The sequence below is a fragment of the Schistocerca nitens genome, chromosome 6 (assembly GCF_023898315.1).
Source record: "Schistocerca nitens isolate TAMUIC-IGC-003100 chromosome 6, iqSchNite1.1, whole genome shotgun sequence".
Lineage (NCBI taxonomy): Eukaryota > Metazoa > Arthropoda > Insecta > Orthoptera > Acrididae > Schistocerca > Schistocerca nitens.
In genome coordinates this window covers 568,182,358-568,202,666 of record NC_064619.1, presented here as the reverse complement: position 1 = coordinate 568,202,666, position 20,309 = coordinate 568,182,358, and the positions used below count along the sequence as shown (strand labels likewise).

General features: G+C 41.2%; 1 protein-coding gene across 1 annotated transcript in view; it reads left to right on the top strand.

Annotated features, from left to right (window-relative positions):
- Positions 1 to 20,309, top strand: part of LOC126263172 (macoilin-1) — a 153,376-nt gene that overhangs the window by 32,443 nt on the left and 100,624 nt on the right. Inside the window, exons 5-6 of the mRNA XM_049960219.1 lie at positions 9,904 to 9,970; positions 14,408 to 14,579. Coding sequence (XP_049816176.1) covers positions 9,904 to 9,970; positions 14,408 to 14,579 — 239 coding nt within the window. The remainder of the gene's footprint in view (positions 1 to 9,903; positions 9,971 to 14,407; positions 14,580 to 20,309) is intronic.

The window sequence follows — 20,309 nt, the reverse complement described above, 5'->3', positions numbered from 1 at the left end:
TCTTCTGTCTTCAGGAAACAAAGCTGCGTCCTAATGACCGCTTTGTTCTCCCTCATTTTCAGTCTGTCCGATATGACCTCCCCTCTGTGGAAGGCACTCCAGCACATGGAGGACTCATGATTCTTCTCCATGATACTCTCCATTATCATCCAATCCCCTTAGACAGTTCCTTCCAAGCTGTCGCCGTCCGTCTTTCCCTTTCTGGATACACGTTCTCTCTTTGTACTGTATACATTCCATCGTCCACGCCAATGGCACGAGCTGATCTCCTTCATCTTCTTGGTCAGCTTCCACCCCCCTATTTGCTGGTTGGGGACTTCAATGCCCACCACCCGCTTTGGGGATCTCCACATCCTTGTCCACGTGGCTCCCTATTGCTAGACGTCTTCCACCAAGCGGATCTAGTTTGCCTCAACACTGGGGTCCCCACGTTTTTGTCTGCCTCCACGACAAATTTCTCTCATTTGGACCTTGCGATCGGTACTGTTCCGCTAGCTCGGCGCTTCGAATGGTTCGCCCTTGATGATACACACTCGAGTGACCACTTTCCATGTGTCCTTAGGCTGCAGCCTCAACTGCCATATATGCGCCCGCGACGCTGGAAGTTTGCCCAAGCCGATTGGACACTTTTTTCGTCTCTAGTGACATTCGATGACCGTCGCTTTCCCAGCGTCGACGATGAGGTCACACATATTACCGACGTTATTCTTACCGCTGCGGAACGTTCAATACCACGCACCTCCGAATTGCCCCGGCGCCCCCCAGTTCCTTGGTGGAACGAGGCATGCCGTGACGCAATCCGTGAGCGGCGACGTGCTCTTCGCATTTTCCGTCACCATCCTACTTTGGCAAACTGTATCCGCTATAAGCAACTCCGTGCGCGATGCCGTCGCGTCATCCGCGATAGCAAGAAGGCAAGCTGGCAATTCTTTATTAGCTCATTTAACACCTTCACTCCCTCCTCGGAAGTTTGGAGTCGGCTTCGACGGTTCTCAGGCGCGCCTAGTTTCTCCCCGGTCTCTGGGCTCACTGTCGCGCATGATACCTTAGTGGACCCTGTCGCAATTTCTAACTCATTGGGTCAGCACTTTGCTGAGATTTCGAGCTCTTCAAATTACCCGCCAGCGTTTCTCCCGAAGAAACGTGCAGCGGAAGTGCGACCTCTTGCTTTCTCCTCTCAAAATCGCGAAAGCTACAATACTGTTTTCTCCATGCGGGAACTCCAACATGCCCTCTCTTCTTCTCGCTCCTCCGCCCCTGGATCGGATGGTATCCATGTCCAAATGTTGCTGCATTTATCAACCCATAGTCTGCGTTACCTCCTTCGCCTTTATAATCGAATTTGGACCGACAGTACCTTTCCCAGACGATGGCGGGAAGCTATCGTCGTTCCCATTCCGAAACCTGGAAAGGACAAACATCTCCCCTCTAGCTATCGCCCCATTTCTCTCACGAGTAGTGTCTGTAAGATTTTGGAGCGTATGGTGAATTACCGTTTAGCTTGGTGGCTGGAATCACGCAGTCTTTTAACACCTGCCCAATGCGGATTCCGAAAGCATCGCTCTGCAGTTGACCATCTTGTTGCTCTCTCCACTTATATCATGAACAATTTTCTCCGGAAACGCCAAACGGTAGCAATATTTTTTGATCTGGAGAGAGCATACGATACCTGTTGGAGGACAGGCATCCTCCGCACACTGTTCTCTTGGGGCTTTCGAGGCCGGCTGCCCCTTTTTCTTCGCGAATTTATGGCAGAGTGAACATTTCGGGTGCGGGTGAACACTACTCTCTCCCGTACTTTCTCTCAAGAAAACGGGGTACCCCAGGGCTCCGTGCTGAGTGTTGTACTGTTTGCCATCGCTATAAATCCAATTATGGATTGTCTCCTTCCTGACGTCTCGGGCTCCTTCTTTGTGGACGATTTTGCGATCTACTACAGCTCTCAACGGACCAGCCTTGTTGAACGACGTCTTCAAGGATGTCTCGATCGCCTCCACTCTTGGAGCCTCGAAACCGGCTTCCGTTTTTCTCCCAGTAAGACCGTTTGTATTAATTTTTGGCGACGTAAGGAGTTTCTTCCGCCCTCCTTACATCTAGGTCCTGTCAACCTTCCGTTTTCAGACGTCACTAAATTCTTGGGTCTTATGTTTGACAGAAAACTGTGCTGGTCCTCCCACGTTTCCTATCTTTCGGCTCGCTGTCTGCGAACGCTCAACACCCTCCGTGTCCTGAATGGTACCTCCTGGGGAGCGGACCGAGTGGTCCTTCTCCGCCTCTATCGCGCCTTAGTGCGCTCGAAATTGGACTATGGAAGCATAGTCTACTCCTCTGCTCGGCCGTCTATTCTTCGGCGTCTCGACTCTATCCACCACCGTGGATTGCGTTTAGCGTCTGGAGCTTTTTACACTAGTCCTGTGGAAAGCCTTTATGCCGAGACTGCTGAACCTCCGCTGTCCAATCGGCGAGCGGTCCTTCTGAGCCGTTATGCTAGCCATCTGTCTTCCATGCCTGCTAATCCAGCCCATGACCCTTTTTTCGACGCCTCCTTTGATGTAGGGTATGCAGGCCGCTCCTCCTCCCTACTACCCCCGGGAGTCCGCTTCCGTCAACTGCTCCATTCTCTTTCCTTCCGCTTTCCTAAAACCTTCTTGACACCTTGGGGTACAGCACCGCCTTGGCTGCGTCCCCGGATCTGTCTGCTCCGTGATCTTTGTCAATTTCCCAAGGACGGTACACCTTCACTTGTTTATCATCGGGCATTTGCTGCTCTATGTGCACAAATGACGGACGCCACATTTATTTACACCGACGGCTCGAAAACATCGTTGGGTGTAGGGAGTGCCTATATTGTTGGCGACGCCCCAAATCACTTTCGGCTTCCCGACCAGTGTTCGGTTTATACTGCGGAGCTTTTCGCTGTTCTCCAGGCTGTCCACTACATCCGCCGCCATCAGCGGATACAGTACGTAATCTGCTCAGATTCTCTCAGCTCTCTCCTCAGTCTCCAAGCTCTTTACCCTGTGCACCCTCTGGTCCACCGGATTCAGGACTGTCTGCGCTTGCTCCACCTGGGGGGCGTCTCGGTGGCGTTCCTCTGGCTCCCGGGACACGCTGGTATCTGTGGGAATGAGGCGGCTGATATAGCAGCCAAGGCTGCAGTTTCTCTTCCTCGGCCAGCTATTCAGTCGCTTCCCTTCACCGATCTACGGAGCGGTTTATGTCGCAAAGTTGCTCATTTATGGCATGCGCATTGGTCAACACTTCCCCGCAATAAATTGCGGGAAGTGAAAGCCCTTCCTTGCGCTTGGACCTCTTCCTCCCGAACGCATCGTCGGGAGGAGGTAATTTTAGCTAGACTCCGGATAGGGCACTGTCTTTTTAGCCATCGACATCTTTTAAGCGGCGATCCTCCCCCACTCTGTCCCCACTGCTCTCAGCTGTGGACGGTACGACACCTTTTAATTGAATGCCCCTATTTTCATCCGTTACGCTCCCGTCTACAGCTATCGCCTGATCTATCATCGATTTTAGCAGATGACACGCGCTCAGCCGACCGCGTTCTCCAGTTTATTAGTGACAGTGAAATGACGCCAGTCATTTGAAGTTTTATCGGGGACCATCAACCCCTCTCTGTAGTGGAATTTTAAGCCTTGTTTCTGCTTTTAGTGTCCAATTTTTTGAGTTTCGTTCCCATTTTTGCTGTTTTCAATTTTCAGTTTTTATTCTTTCCTCAGTCACGGACCGGGCGCTAATGACCTTAGCAGTTTTGCGCCCTAAAACCATAATAATAATAATAATAATAATAATAATAATAATAATAATAATAATAATTCTCTCCCTTTTCCTACTGACGAATTCCAGTCACCCATGACTATTAAATTTTCGTCTCCCTTCACTACCTGAATAATTTCTTTATCTCGTCATACATTTCATCAATTTCTTCATCATCTGCAGAGCTAGTTGGCATATAAACTTGTACTACTGTAGTAGGTGTGGGCTTCTTATCTATCTTGGCCACAATAATGCGTTCACTACGCTGTTTGTAGTAGCTTACCCGCATTCCTATTTTCCTATTCATTATTAAACCTACTCCTGCATTACCCCTAATTGATTTTGTGTTTATAACCCTGTAGTCACCTGACCAGAAGTCTTGTTCCTACTGCCACCGAACTTCACTAATTCCCACTATATCTAACTTTAACCTATCCATTTCCCTTTTTAAATTTTCTAATCTACCTGTCCGATTAAGGGATCTGACATTCCACGCTCCGATCCGTAGAACGCCAGTTTTCTTTCTCCTGATAACGACATCCTCTTGAGTAGTCCCCGGCAGGAGATCCGAATGGGGGACTATTTTACTTCCGGAATATTTTACCCAAGATGACGCCATCATCATTTAATCATACAGTAAAGCTGAATGCCCTCGGGAAAAATTACGGCCGTAGTTTCCCTTTGCTTTCAGCCGTTCGCAGTACCAGCACAGCAAGGCCGTTTTGGTTATTGTTACAAGACCAGATCAGTCAATCATCCAGACTGTTGCCCTTGCAACTTCTGAAAAGGCTTCTGCCCCTCTTCAGGAACCACACGTTTGTCTGGCCTCTCAACAGATACCCCTCCGTTGTGGTTGCACCTACGGTACGGCTATCTGTATCCTGTATCGCTGAGGCACGCAAGCCTCCCCACCAACGGCAAGGTCCATGGGTCATGGGGGGAGGAGATTACATATATTGGCAATAATAATATACACAAAAACATGATATGAAGCTCAGAAGCAGTGCACTGCTTTCAACTGTTCAACATGTGCACCACTAATGGCACATAGTGAAACTGTCTCATTGTAAATGACACTGCCTGTCTGTCACTGAGTTTTGTATGTGGAAGTAAGTTTGTGTTAGTATAAAACGTTCACCCGAGGCTGTGTAAACTCTCCTAACACTTTTTGTTACAGAAAAAAGCCCAAAGAAATATTATTGCTTTCGTGAGAAAGGTCTGCCAGGCCTATTTCAGAGTAAAAGTGGACAACATCAATAAGACGTGGGATCCACTTCTTGTGTGTGTGGTGTGTAGATGATTTACGATGGTGGGCAGCAAGAAAGAAGATATCACTATGTTTTGACATCTCTATGGTCTGGCAGGAGCAAGAGAATTGCTGTACACTGATGACTGCTACTTCCACTCTTGTGTAATGGTTTCAACAAGAAAAACAAGAAGACTATAGACTATCTGAACCATAGTCACTCAGCGATTTGTTCTGTTCCATATGACCCAGATACACCGATACTACAGCCACTGTAGACATCAGATACGGACGACAGTGATGACAGAGATACTGTGCAGGAGGTGGATGAAACTGAAGTAGGCACAGATGAAGGCCCTCATCTGTTCACTCAGCTGGATCTAAATGACATAGTCCATGATGTGGGACTGACAAATGACAAATCAGAGCTCTCAGGGGCAAGACTGCATGAAAGACAATTGTTAACAGCTTGTGTGTCCATTAAATTTTATAGAAAAAGGGACTTGATATTCACTCAATATCTGGCTGAAAACAACTTGTTAATGTACTGCAGTAATGTGCAAGTCGTGATGGGTCATTTCAACATTCCATATGCACCAGATAACTGGAGACAGTTTATTGACTCATTTAAAAGAAGCCTGAAGGCAGTTCTGCTGCACAATGGTAACATTGTACCTGTCAGCCGTTCTGTACACCTCAAGGAAACATACGATAATGTGAAGGTGCTTCTTACTATCATTCATTATGGGGATCACAGTAGGATGGTGTGTAGTGGATTTGAAAGTGTTGGGTATGCTTCTAGGACAACAATCAGCATATACCAAGTTCCCGTATTTCATCTGTGAATGGGACAATTGGGCTTGTAACAAGTGTTAGGAGCAAAAACAGTGATCCTGAAGGTTGGAATTGCCTCCATGGTACAGAAAGACAAAAATGTAAAGTGTGATCGTGTAGTTAAAAGAGACATAATACTCTTGCCACCTCTGCACATCAAACTGGGCTTAGTGAAGAAGTTTGTCAAGACATTACCTAAGTGTAGCAACAGTTTCAGATATCTGTGTTAAAAGTTCCACAACCTGTCAGATGCTAAGTTGAATGAGGGAATGTTCACTGGTCGTGATATTCTGAAACTAATACCACATGAGGATTTCCTTCATTCAGTGAATGCTGTGGAGTGAAAAGCCTGTACTGCCTAAAGTGTGTGGTTCAAAACTTCTTGGGAAACAACTATGGCCCAGAGTATGTTGACATAGTTGAGAACAGGCTGACAAAATTAAAAACGCTGAAAGAGGTTGAAGTTACATTTTTTAAATTCACACATTGACTTTTTTCTCCCAAACTAGGTGCTATGAGAGAGGGACAGGGTAAAAGATTCCATCGAGATACCAAGAACATGGAACAACCAATATCAGGGAATATGGGATGTTCGGATGATGAGCAGCTACAGCGGATGCTTCACTGTGAGCACCTGGAAATGCCCCGTAAGAGGAAAAGTGGGGAATACGCTATGGCAACTAAGAAATTAGGGAATGAATGAGGTTAATGCATGTATTGTACCACATTCTCTGTGTGCATCTGTTCACAGTGTGTGTGTGTGTTTCAATATGTTGTTGTTTTTAAACTTGTGTTCTACTGCACTATGATTCATGTGCCATATATATGTACATACTTCAGTATGTGACATCAGTATTGGCAATGTATACAATTAGTGCCAAAACTGTGGATGATATGATGTTTTGAGTATGATTTGCAAATTCAGGAGGCAGTTATATACATGAAGAACTCCTACATTTGCATTGTGTAGTGGTTAGAATGTAGTGGTGGAAAGCCACTGGCAATTCGATGAAAAAGGCAAATTGTTTAATGTAGGTCAACAGATTTCCAGTACAAACATTGGATGTAGGAGTTTTTCCTTCAACTTATTCACTGTTAATAGTAATTGCAGAAAAGTAGAATTAATGCTAATAGTTGAACTTACATTTTATGCCTTTGTGTAATACTGAGTTGGGCATGAAATGTTACATAATCACATTTTATTCTTAAAGCTATACTGACAGGTTATCAACTTTCCACTCCTGTGTGTAATGTTGAAAACAGTAAACCATGTTGGTTTGTTATGATCAGTAAAGAAAGGTTTACTCTCAGATAGAAAGTGAAGAATTCTGCTGCTATTTTTGGCAACAGTGTTAAACTGTCAGAAATGTTTCCACGTTCACTATACTGCATAGTGGTTCGCTGCTCACACACAACACACAGGTTATAAATCCAGTGTGAATGTAATGCGTTTGTTATAGAAAGTAAGCAACAATATATCCCGGTGGGGTTTAAACACCAGATTATTTTGTAGCCGTGCCAATGGCTTTAATTCAACGCCTGAGTAAATAAACTTGAATATCCAGTACTGTGTTGGTGAAATAACATTGATATTTGCAATGTATTAATATTTGAGTGACTTGTTTCCTTATAAAATACAGTGACACACTTAATTAAATCATTATGTTGTGCACATATCATCAAGGAGAGTTATGTATTACACATGAAGCAACCACTGCAGGCTATTTCAGTAAAGGATGCTAACAATAAATTACCACTAGTGGTGATACACTGAAACTGATAATTATTAGAGTTGCTTACAGATATGTTGTATATATATGTACAAAAACAGCTACTTGAAAGAAGCCACAGTTCCTCTTCTGAGTGTAATCTTATCCTGTTTTATGTAATACACACATCAAAAAAAGTTTGACATCACGCATCACCCCGGTTCCCAGAACTCCTGAAGATAGACGTTGACTGTGGATATTGTATCACTGAAACAATCCTTTTGATCGTTCAGATATGTCACTAAAGCTGCCCAGAGATGTAAACAACCATGCATGAGCAGCAGTTATTAGATGGAGGGGTTCTGACAGCTGATCAGTTCCAGTCATTCCACCAAGAAGGAGGCATACAACTCGTGTTGTCTGTAGTTCAACCATGCCTAGGCGGTCAGTACCGCGATTCGATTGCGTCCACATTGTTACTTTGTGCCAGGAAGGGCTCTCGACAAGGGAAGTGTCCAGGCGTCTTGGAGTGAACCAAAACGGTGTTGTTTGGACATGGAAGAGATACAAATAGACAGGAACTGTCGATGACATGCCTCGCTCAGGCCGCCTAAGGCCTACTACTGCAGTGGATGACCGCTACCTACGGATTATGACTCGGAGCAATTCAGACAGCAATGCCACCATGTTGAATAATGATTTTCATGTAGCCACAGGATGTCATGTTACAACACAAACTGTGTGCAGTAGGCTGCATGATGCGCAACTTCACTCCCAATGTCCATGGCAAGGTCCATCTTTGCAACCACGATACCATGCAGCATGGTACAGATGGGCCCAACTACATCTCGAATGGACCGCTCAGTATCGGCATCATGTTCTCTTCACCGATGAGTGTTGCATATGCCTTCAACAAGGCAATCATTGGAGATGTGTTTGGAGGCAACCCGGTCAGGCTGAATGTCTTAGACACACGGTCCAGCAAGTGCAGGAAGGTGGAGGATCCCTGACATTTTGGGATGGCATTATGTGGGGCCGACATACGCCACTGGTGGTCATGGAAGGCACTGTAATAGCTGCGCGATACATGAATGCCATCCTCAGACTGATAGTGCAACCATATCGGCAGCGTATTGGCGAGGCACTCGTCTTTGTGGACGACAATTCATACCCCCACGTGCTCATCTTGTGAATGACGTCCTTCAGGATAACGACATTGCCTGACTAGAGTTGCCAGCAAGTTCTCCAGACATGAACTCTATTGAACATGCCTGGGATAGATTGAAAAGGGGTGTTTATAGACAATGTGGCCCACCAACCACTCTGAGGGATATACGCCAAATAGCCGTTGAGGAGTGGGACAATCTGGACCAACAGTGCCTTGATGAACTTATGGATAGTATGCCATGACGAATACAGGCATTCATCAATGCAAGAGGACATTGTACTGAGTATTAAAGGTACTGGTGTGTGCAGCAATCTGGACCATCACCTCTGAAGGTCTCACTGTATGGTGGTACTACATGCAATGTGTGGTTTTCATGAGCAATAAAAAGGGTGGAAATGATGATTATGTTGATCTCTAGTCCAATTTTCTGTACAGGTTCCAGAACTCTCGGAACCATAGTAATGCAAAACTTTTTTTGAGGTGCTTACTTTCTCTTAAGCATTTATGCGACTCTGCACAGAAGACATTAGCTATCTATATACTGGTTAAAAGCTTGTGTAATATGAACATTAATGTTCATCAGAACTTGCAGATATTCTCATAAAATGTAGGAGTGGCTAGTAGGGTCTGTTTTACTTTGTTTTTGAATAACGGGGGATTTCCAATATCCTGCCTGATGCATATGTGCAATCTGTCATAAACTATTGCACCTGAATATAAAATTGGATTCTAAACACTAGATAGAGATGATAAGTCTATATTGAAAATTTCAACTGTAACATTTGGATTGTGAACTTGCCAGTTTATTGTACATTCAATCTTACTACTTAAATCAAGCCCACTAGAGTGGAGATTGTGCATGCTAGGAAGATGATGTGTTATGTAACAGTTGGTGATTTGCTGAAACTTACATTAGTGTGAATGAATGATTTCTGTTAGTTGTGTTGTAGAGCTATCACCAATATAAAAATGACACTTGAAGGATCTAAGAGGTAAAATTGTGAACATGTGGGAAACTTTGGACATTAAGGGTATTTGTGCACTGTTGTGGTTACTTTCACATGAATGTGCTTGACCAGAATAAATATACAATTTATAAAACAAATACAATGACATCTCATGTGTCACTCAATATGTATGAAAACCAACATTCATAATTTTTAAAAATTTTTTAGCATTGGCTACCCAGTCGTGACTCTTGGATTTGGATTTAAGAGCTACGTTGGATACCGAATGCGGCAGGTATTTATATATTTACCATAAGGTGCATATTAAGTATGTAAAAATGTGTAAAGTTTGTTTTCCTGAAGAAGATACTCACAAGGTGATGTTGTACATACACCTGCCTAGTATTGTGTAAGTAATATCGCCTTCTGTACCAAGCACCTAACAAAATTTATTTATTTGCGTTTGAAAACCAGGATGCAAATAAATTAATTTTGGGAACTCCTTAATAGACAAAAAATAAAATAAATTCCTTGTGCAATGAAGACTGCAGCTGAGTACCCAACAAATTCCAACACAGTGTGGAAATTCCTAAATCTCTGTAGCAGAATAAAACATCCTTTTTGTGTTGATGACAGCAGTGACTTGTGACAATAATATTCAAGATGCCTTTATCAACATTTGTGTTCAGCCTCATGGGGTATGATGGAGAGTACATAGTCCATTATGTACCAGAATTATCTCCTGCCCCCCCCCCCCCCGCCCCCCGCCCCCCCCCCGCTCCCCCCCCCCCCCCATCTCATCAGATTTTCTGTTCATGAATGGTGCATTATATAATAAGACTTGACATAAGCCCAAATTTCTCTAATGTTATTGCCCTAGTGAATTATTGAGGTATATGTGAGAAGATTTATTGTAGCGTTTGACTCTTTTTGGAGTATATGATGAAAAATACCGTTCAATTACTTGGAGGCAGAATGGCTGTAATCAAACCTTAAAGAGGCAAAATTTCAAGTGCTACTGTAGACACACATAAAAGTAGGGGGGAAAACTTTACCTCATGCTCAGGAAATTTAGTTTCTTTCTTAGGAAGGAGAGAGAGGTATGTTGGGGAATGTTGGAAAGGAATGGCAGGTCACTCAGATACCATGTTGTGAAGGAGTGATCTGTTGATAGAAGTAAGTAATTGGAGGTGGTGGGAGGGTATACAGGAAATGTTTTGTGCCTGGCTCATCCACTTTAAAATGGCAACAGTGGTGCAGGATTGGGAGCAGGGTTGGAGGGAGAGAGAGAGAGAGAGAGAGAGAGAGAGAGAGAGAGAGAGAGAGAGACTAGGTTTGATTTCAGAGGTAACCATCTTATTTGCTTCGAGATGTAGGTTAGGCACAGATGTTGAGTCACTATTTAGGAATCATTTTTGTTTTGTGTATCTGGTCAGTAGCACATTTTCTCTTTTTTGTTACAGCAATACCCTTTTTATTTGTCAGTTATTTATTTACAAAAGTAATAGAAATGTATAAGTATTTGACTGTAGTTATGCATTTTTTGTGTCTACTATTGTAATCTTCTCAAAATACTTTCATTTTTTAATTTAACCAGGATAATCTGAATAGTCTTTCCTAGTCATATTGTCTGACATTTCAAACACAACATGTATGAAATAGGTGCAATATATGAGGATGGAATGAAAAAGTCTTGGACTAATCTGATCTGAGATCAGCTCATTTGGTCTTGAGATTCCACCTTTTTTTCCCAGAGAAATTAAAAACAATTATTTTCAACTTATTTACGCCTCCAATAATGTCTCTGCTTGAAGATTTCTTCCTTGCTAGCATAGTTTTGAGCTCAGAGAACAGAAAATGTTCATGTCAGGCCCAGACTTGAGGAATATGTTGGCAGGGAACTATTTGAAAGGTTGCTTTTGTTGTCACCACAGTCAGTGAATGAGCAGACATTGACTTACAGTGTGACCTGTGATAACAGTTGCAATGGGCTCGGCCAGACTGCTTCGCGTATGTACATCGACTGATCACATACATGATTTTGTATACATCTCTGTGGCAAGTGTTGCTGTAGCATCGTAAGACGACTATTCTTTTTGCGTGAAGATGTTTGCATTTCAGTTGAGAGCTGGTAGCAGTACTGCCAACTGTCGGGGATTGTCTTCTGATTACTCTATTACATCACGAGTGCTATTTCACCCTTTGGCTTTAACCCACTACACAAATGGCACAATAATGCTGCATATTAAGAGACAGTGTTTTACACTTTTTCATATATCGTATCATGACGATATCCTAATGCTTCCAGTTAACAGCCACCAACATTTTCTCACATTAGAAAAATATTTTTTCCTTTTTCCAGTGCATTTTCAAATTTCATTAAGTCACTGTTATGACATCAGCTATGTTTCAGGGTGCTTTGATGTATTGAAATTAACCTAGTCACATTAAAAATTTAGCACTATTACTTGCAGAAAGTCGTTGAGGATATTGTGTGCCAGCTCGTGTCTCAGATATCTCACAATACTTTCAATTTCATCAGTTTTTTCTTCAGAAAAACCTCAGTTAGGAACGCGCTGCAATCCTTGAAATATCTATACCACATTTAACATCACTTATCCAATAATAATAGGTATGTATGGTTTAGAGTATTGGTATAGTATTCATGCAGACTTCTCAGTTCAGTTTGCTCATGTGGTCTAGTACAGTTGTTTCATCAGTGCACAAATGTGTCTTTATAATAAACATGTGATGCAAATCACTAAAGACAACTCAACAAGCAGCATAGAACACATGTGATATTGGAACCAAATTTTTAGAAGATGTGCGAATAGTAACAGTTTCAAAACTTCCTGCTGTTTTGCAGAAGTTTACTAGACTCAGCAGTCCATCGTTGTAGAAAAACTGTCCTGTTTCGTCCATGATTTTGCTTTATGGTTGGCTTAGTTATCCATATGTTGTTGTGGTCTTCAGTCCTGAGACTGGTTTGATGCAGCTCTCCACGCTACTCTATCCTGTGCACCGAGCGAGGTGGCGCAGTGGTTAGCACACTGGACTCGCATTCGGGAGGACGACGGTTCAATCCCGTCTCCGGCCATCCTGATTTAGGTTTTCCGTGATTTCCCTAAATCGTTTCAGGCAAATGCTGGGATGGTTCCTTTGAAAGGGCACGGCCGATTTCCTTCCCAATCCTTCCCTAACCCGAGCTTGCGCTCCGTCTCTAATGACCTCGTTGTCGACGGGACGTTAAACACTAACCACCACCACCACCACTCTATCCTGTGCAAGCTTCTTCATCTCCCAGTACCTACTGCAACCTACATCCTTCTGAATCTGCTTAGTGTATTCATCCCTTGGTCTCCCTCTACGATTTTTACCCTCCACGCTGCCCTCCAATACTAAACTGGTGATCCTTTGATGCCTCAGAACATGGCCTACCAACCGATCCCTTCTTCCAGTCAATTTGTGCCACAAACTCCTCTTCTCCCCAATCCTATTCAATACCTCCTCATTAGTTGTATGATCTACCCAGCTAATCTTCAGCATTCTTCTGTAGCACCACATTTCGAAAGCTTCTGTTCTCTTCTTGTCCAAACTATTTATCGTCCATGTTTCACTTCCATACATGGCTACACTCCACAAATACTTTCAGAAACGACTTCCTGACACTTAAATCTACACTCGATGTTAACAAATTTCTCTTCTTCAGAAATGCTTTCCTTGCCATTGCCAGTCTACATTTTATATCCTCTCTACTTCGACCATCATCAGTTATTTTGCTCCCCAAATAGGAAAACTCCTTTACTATTTTAAATGTCTCATTTCCTAATCTAATTCCCTCAGCATCACCCGACTTAATTCGACTACATCCCATTATCCTCGTTTTGCTTTTGTTGACGTTCATCTTATATCCTCCTTTCAAGACACCATCCATTCCGTTCAACTGCTCTTCCAAATCCTTTGTGGTGTCTCTGACAGAATTACAATGTCATCGGTGAACCTCAAAGTGTTTATTTGTTCTCCATGGATTTTAATACCTAGTCCAAATTTTTCTTTTGTTTCCTTCACTGCTTGCTCAATATACAGATTGAATAACATCGGGGAGAGGCTACAACCCTGTCTCACTCCCTTCCCAACCACTGTTTCCCTTTGATGTCCCTCGACTCTTATAACTGCCATCTGGTTTGTGTACATATTGTAAATAGCTTTTCGCTCCCTGTTTTTTACCCCTGCCACCTTCAGAATTTGAAAGAGAGTATTCCTGTCAACATTGTCAAAAGCTTTCTCTAAGTCTACAAATGCTAGAAACGTAGGTTTGCCTTTCCTTAATCTATTTTCTACGATAAGTCGTAGGGTCAGTATTGCCTCACATGTTCTGATATTTCTATGGAATCCAAACTGATCTTCTCCGAGGTTGGCTTCGACCTGTTTTTCCATTCGTCTGTAAAGAATTCGTATTAGTATTTTGAAGCCGTGACTTATTAAACTGATAGTTTGGTAATTTTCACATCTGTCAACACCTGCTTTCTTTGGGTGATCTACTGCAGACTATTACTTGTAGAACTATAGTTTTTCATCATATTAGTGTTTACATTTTACTGTGTGATGATGGAGCATTTATGCCTTTGAAAAATCTCTTTTCTAATGCTGAAGTTAAATTTGCAATCTTGTCATATAAGCTTGGCTTGATGAGCCTTTACAAGTGTTTTAATTTACTGCATATATTTTTCAGAGGAAGCAGAAGGAAGTAGCAAAAGAAAACGAATTCTACATGCAGTTGCTTCGACAAGCTCTCCCATTGGAGCAGCATGAGACACACCAGCATTTACTACCACAACAGCACCTCCTGCAACAGCAGAAACATCACCAGACTTGCCACGCGACTTGTCTTGAGAAGAACAAAGGTAAAGGAGAATTATTTTATTTGGATGTGTAATAGTGAGTTAACTCAATATCCCAGAGATATCTTCAGTGGAGCTGTAGCAAGTGAGGAACAAACAGTTTTGTGCCATAGTTATAATTTGGCAGTGCTTACATGGGCTGTCCTTGAATAATGTTCTGTGTCTATGTGAAGAAGATTAACAACATTGGATGTTTGGATTAATCTTTGCACATTTGAAGTTATAAGGACACTGTAGGATGTACAACGTTTGTGCATAGAGATAGAAAGGGGGGGGGGGGGGAGAGAGAGAGAGAGAGAGAGAGAGAGAGAGAGAGAGAGAGAGAGAGAGAGATTGACTGACCGGCTTTTTGCAACCACCTATATGGTGTTGTAGGTTGGGATAACAAGTCTCACACCCGGAAGATATTCTCCCTGGTGGGTCCTCATTTATAACTAATTCATGAAAAAGAATTTCAGTTGCTACTGTAGAGTGTGATATTTGACACTTTTCTTTCGACTGGCAGCATAGTTCAATGGTTACCATACAAGATTAGTATGCTGAAGATGCAGGGTTCAAATCTTGTCAGAGCATTGTAGATATTTATTTTTAAATGTTTATCAAAATTACGTAAATCATCATTCTTCTTCAATTATTTGGTTCAAATGTAATTTTGTTTAAAATTTCTAATCCTTTCCCACATCATTTTAACCATTGTATTAACTTTATTTGTTCCCATTTTGTCTTTCTGTCATTCTTTCTTTATTTAGAATATCTGTCCATCTTGTTTTAATTGTTTCTGTGTATATTTTGTAACATTTAATTGTTTAAAAATGCTGATCAATCAGTTGGACAACAAAAACAAAATAATTATTAATCTTCATATTGATTATGCAGTAGTCAGATCAGTTTATTTTTCATTGGGAGATTTGCTTTCTTTGTATTGGCAGTCGTCATCTAAACATTTGAAACATAAATTGTTGTCACACTATCGACAAAATATAAAAGCTACCTTTCTGCGTTCACATTGTTTTTTCATCAGATTCGGCAAGAAGCACACTTAATTGATATTATGAAATACTATCATTTCATTACGTAACTTCAATTCTTACCTGGCCTGGTGCACACACAATTCAGTAAACAATTGAATGTATTTTAATTACATCTTCACTTTTATCAGTTTCATATTTAACTTGAAGTAACTTGGATGCACTTGGAAATTTTTTAAATCATGAAACCAGAATGAGATTTTCACTCTGCAGCGGAGTGTGCGCTGATATGAAACTTTCTGACAGATTAAAACTGTGTTCCCGACCGAGACTCGAACTCGGGACCTTTGCCTTTCGCGGGCAAGTGCTCTACCATCTGAGCTACTGAAGCACGACTCACGCCCGGTCCTCACAGCTTTACTTCTGCCAGTATCTCGTCTCCTACCTTCCAAACTTTACAGAAGCTCTCCTGCGAACCTTGCAGAAGTAAAGCTGTGAGGACTGGGCATGAGTCGTGCTTCGGTAGCTCAGATGGTAGAGCACTTGCCCACAAAAGGCAAAGGCCTCTAGTTCGAGTCTCCGTCGGGCACACAGTTTTAATCTGCCAGGAAGTTTTTTAATCATATTTTTCACCAGATGATAAAAATATACAGCACATAGCAGACACAGTGGAGAACACTTTGGAGGAATAATTCTCACAGTGCACATAGCTTTGCCAGTATTATTCACAAATGTTTTCTCATATAATTTGTTGTCCATCCAACCACTTCATGAACCAACGACTAAGAAAAAAATCGTTTTCTTTGACATAAGATTTCTCGACAGATTTCAAATATTGTCTATACATTTCTTTCATTAAATTTACTGATGCCGAGCAGGTGATGACCACATTTCTGCATTTGTCTCCAAGCTCAATTTCTTTAGCAACTCTCGGTCAGAATTTATTTCAGACTACCTGCATGCATAAGAACAAGTGTGGTAGCAATTCGCTGAAGAATATCAAAACATGTAGCACTACATATGAATATAACAATGAAAACAGTCAATTTTTGACAAAATGATTTAATGTATATGTAAATAATCTATTCACCAAGCAGCGGAAGAAAAAAAAAAAAAACACAGATACACACAACGTTCCTTTATGTGTGTGTGTACTGCACTGCTTGGTGACTATATATGAATGAACAAGTTTGCCGAATTTCTCTTTTGTACCAGAACTGTTCTTGATCCCCAAAACGACAGTGATCGATGATATGTTGATTTGTAATTGTGACTCATTTGATTAGTATTAATACCAAGTTTTGGACTGTAACTGCTCATTATCAATTCTATTTGTTTTCTGAATTGTTCAGCTGCTTCCACAGTTTCTTCAAGTGTTGCAACATCATTTACACTGACGAATTTAGTCACTTTTCTCTGACTTATTGTGTCTTATATTTCAAAATTCTTCACCCACTTACCACTTGCAAAGAATGAGAATTTTTCTGATAAATATGGTAGGGCGACATCTCTGTAGAGTGTTTTTTTAGTGTACATATTGTTACTTGTGTGTTGTACATTCTAGCATCCTTAACTTTTTGGATGTTTGGATATCAGAAACAGCTTTTTGAATTTAGCACATCTTTGTTTGTCATCTTGTTTCAATTTCTTCAAGTGTTCTTTTCTGTGTAAACAAGAGAAACCACTTTGTTGGATACTTTTCAGTGAATAATTGTGATGGGTTTCAGTGAATGCAACTGGTTTTGCTTTGTATTTTACTGGAATGTATGTTGATGGAGGTGCTAGAATATTGGATGGGTTATAACATATTTCCATTTCTTCATCATTGAGATTACACCACAAAGAACAATTTTTTCATGTTAATATTGGATGAAAAAATCCGAAAATTAACAGGCTTACCTCATGCTGTTCAAAATGAGTTCCTTATTGTGAACAATAATAATATCCATCGTGAGTTGAATCATTCCTCTGTGATTTGTTCGCCCATTGCTATGGCATTTGCATTTATAAATACAGGAGGTTTTTCAGAAAATTGATATCTCTCCTCATAAATAGACTATCCATAGCGAAAGGCATTCATGAAAACTCTTCATTTCTTCTTAATATTCCTCCTCTCTTTTGTCATAACTTTTGCTGGCTGATGAATTTGCTTTGTTGTGCATTTTAAATGCCACACATGCATAAAAAAAAGCAAGAAGAAAATACAAAACTAGAAATTAAAAAAAACAACTGGTTTGTGATTGGTAAATGCAAGTTGGCCAATATTCTGAGCACATTGGAGCAGTCAAACATTGACTATAATTCGCTCATACTCCCTCTGATAAAAAATAACTTACTGCCAAGGGTAATTTTGGAATATTTATTTTGATTATAATGATACTGATGAAGTTTGAAACAAAAGAAGGGATTACAAATAAAATGAAATTCATGCAAAATGAGGAATAGAAATAGTGACAGCATTAACATGGATGAAAATATAAGGCAATGAAAATGGAAGGATTTAAATTCAGGTTACTATGTAGAAATAATCAAAACCGTCTGGACAAAGATTCCACACAAAAAAAGAATGATGGGAAGACAAAATGGGAACAAATAAAAAGGTTGATACCATGGTTAAAATGACATGGCAAGGGATTGGAAACTTAAAAAAAAAATCCATATGAACCAAATAATTGAAGAAAAATAATGATTTAAGTCATTTTGATAAAAATTTAAAAATAAAAATCTAAAAATGCTCTGACAGAATGTGAACCCTGTACCTTCAACATACCAGCCTTGTACACTAAATATTACACTAAGGTGCCAGTCGAAAGGAAACTGTAAAACATAACTAGAGTAACAGACAAGATTCTTTCTTGTCAATTACTTGTAAAGGAGGGCCCACCAGGGTGAATGGCTTTAGGGCGTGAGACCTGTGATCCCAAACTACACCACCATACAGCTGGTTGCAAAAAGTCGATTCCTCCACTAGGGACCTCTGCTTAGTAATGTGATCAACACAGTTCAAATGGTAGGAGGCAGCGGAGTTGGATCTCGCCGCTAAAGTGACATCTTTACCATTGCTGATGATTCCACCACACTGTACTCCTTCTCAGTGGCTAAAAAATAAGACCTAATACTTACTGGACACTATGTATGCAGGTGTGCAACCATTATGAAGTTGTTTCACCTACTAGTAGTAGAATTATTGTAATTATAAACGATCGTGGTTAACTGATATTTGATTCAGATAAGACAAATGCATTTTACAGTGTTACATGAAATGAAATCATAATTGATGTGCATTGAAAACCGGGGCTCCGAGTTGATTATGAATCATTATCACATGTAACAAATAAAACATTTGGCAGCTAGTGTGTTAAATTGTGTGAAGTGAAGAAAGGGTTGTGCAGCAGGAAGAGAACAGAAATATACCAATTATCATGGTTACAGGATTATATTTTCGTTTTAGAAGTTTGTCTTATGGTTAGCTCATCTATACTGTGCCAGTATATCAAGAATTTATCAAGTTTTAAGGTGAGTTAGAGGTTTTTCATTTTAATATTAAATCATGTTCTGATTGAAGGTGATCTGCCTAGTTGTGCCCAATGTTGTGAGTGGTAACTGAATATGTGGAATCCTTGTCAAGAATCTAAGTTTTGGTCCATCGAGGTTATTTTTGTATAGAACAGAATGATTGGATACCACAACTATGTCTACTGTGCATATGAAAAACTGTGTGCTGGTTTGAATAAGCAGTTAAATGTATCATGAATAACAGTATTGCGTGCATTTCATCTTTGATAAATTTAGAGGCCATTCCTTTTCTTGAAAACAGTAACAGGTTATTCATATTGCAGGATAGCTTTGTACCAGATATTCACAAATTCTAACTGAATAGCGATTACTTTTTCCAACTGGATAATGGTCTACCAAATTAATCTTGAGAAATTTGCGCATGACAAATGTAATTGTGGAAGGCATATAGTGTAGTCTACCCGCGTGGTCTGAGATGTCTTGCCATGGTTTGCATGTCCTCTCCTGTCAGAGGTTCGAGTCCTCCCTCAGGCATGGGTGTGTGTGTGTTGTCCTTGCGTAAGTTGGTTTAAGTTCGATTAAGTAGCGATGACCTCAGCTCTTTGGTCCTATAGGAACTTACCACAAATTTCCAGTTTCCAAAGCAAGTATGGTTAATAGTTATGTCACATGTTATTGAGTACCCTTTTCTCAGGTACATTGCACATTATGAGGTTAAGGTTAGGTTAGGAAATGAGTTTAAATTCAGGGCTACAAAATGTCATCTACAGGTTCTCAGCTGACGCTGTGATGTGTTATCCCGTACGCATGCTGTAGTCTCTCTAGCAGCATGCGCGTCCAGGCATCTGTTTGTAAACACAGAGCGATGTAGATGTGCATCGAGAAGCAGGGGCTCAAGGATGCAAGAGTTGATTCTATATAAGTAATGAATCTGGTAAGAAGGCATCAGTCTTCGTGCAGCTGCTCGAGAAGCAGCATTGGTTCGCTCACATAGAAGATGCCACTATATTATAGGAGGAGAAGGCCTTACAGTTTATAAATCAATAGACAATATTTCTATTAATACCAAGAACTATGTAGGCGCACAAGTCATCCTGCATGGTCCATCAGTGTTCTGTGGTGGAATTCTTAACTTCACCCTTAGCAACAGTGATACCTTGCAGCATGGTAACGGCTGGGTAACCGTAGCCCTCATCCGTGGACCTAAAGTCGATAAAGTTGCAGGGCTTGAAAAGTTTAACAGCCATGA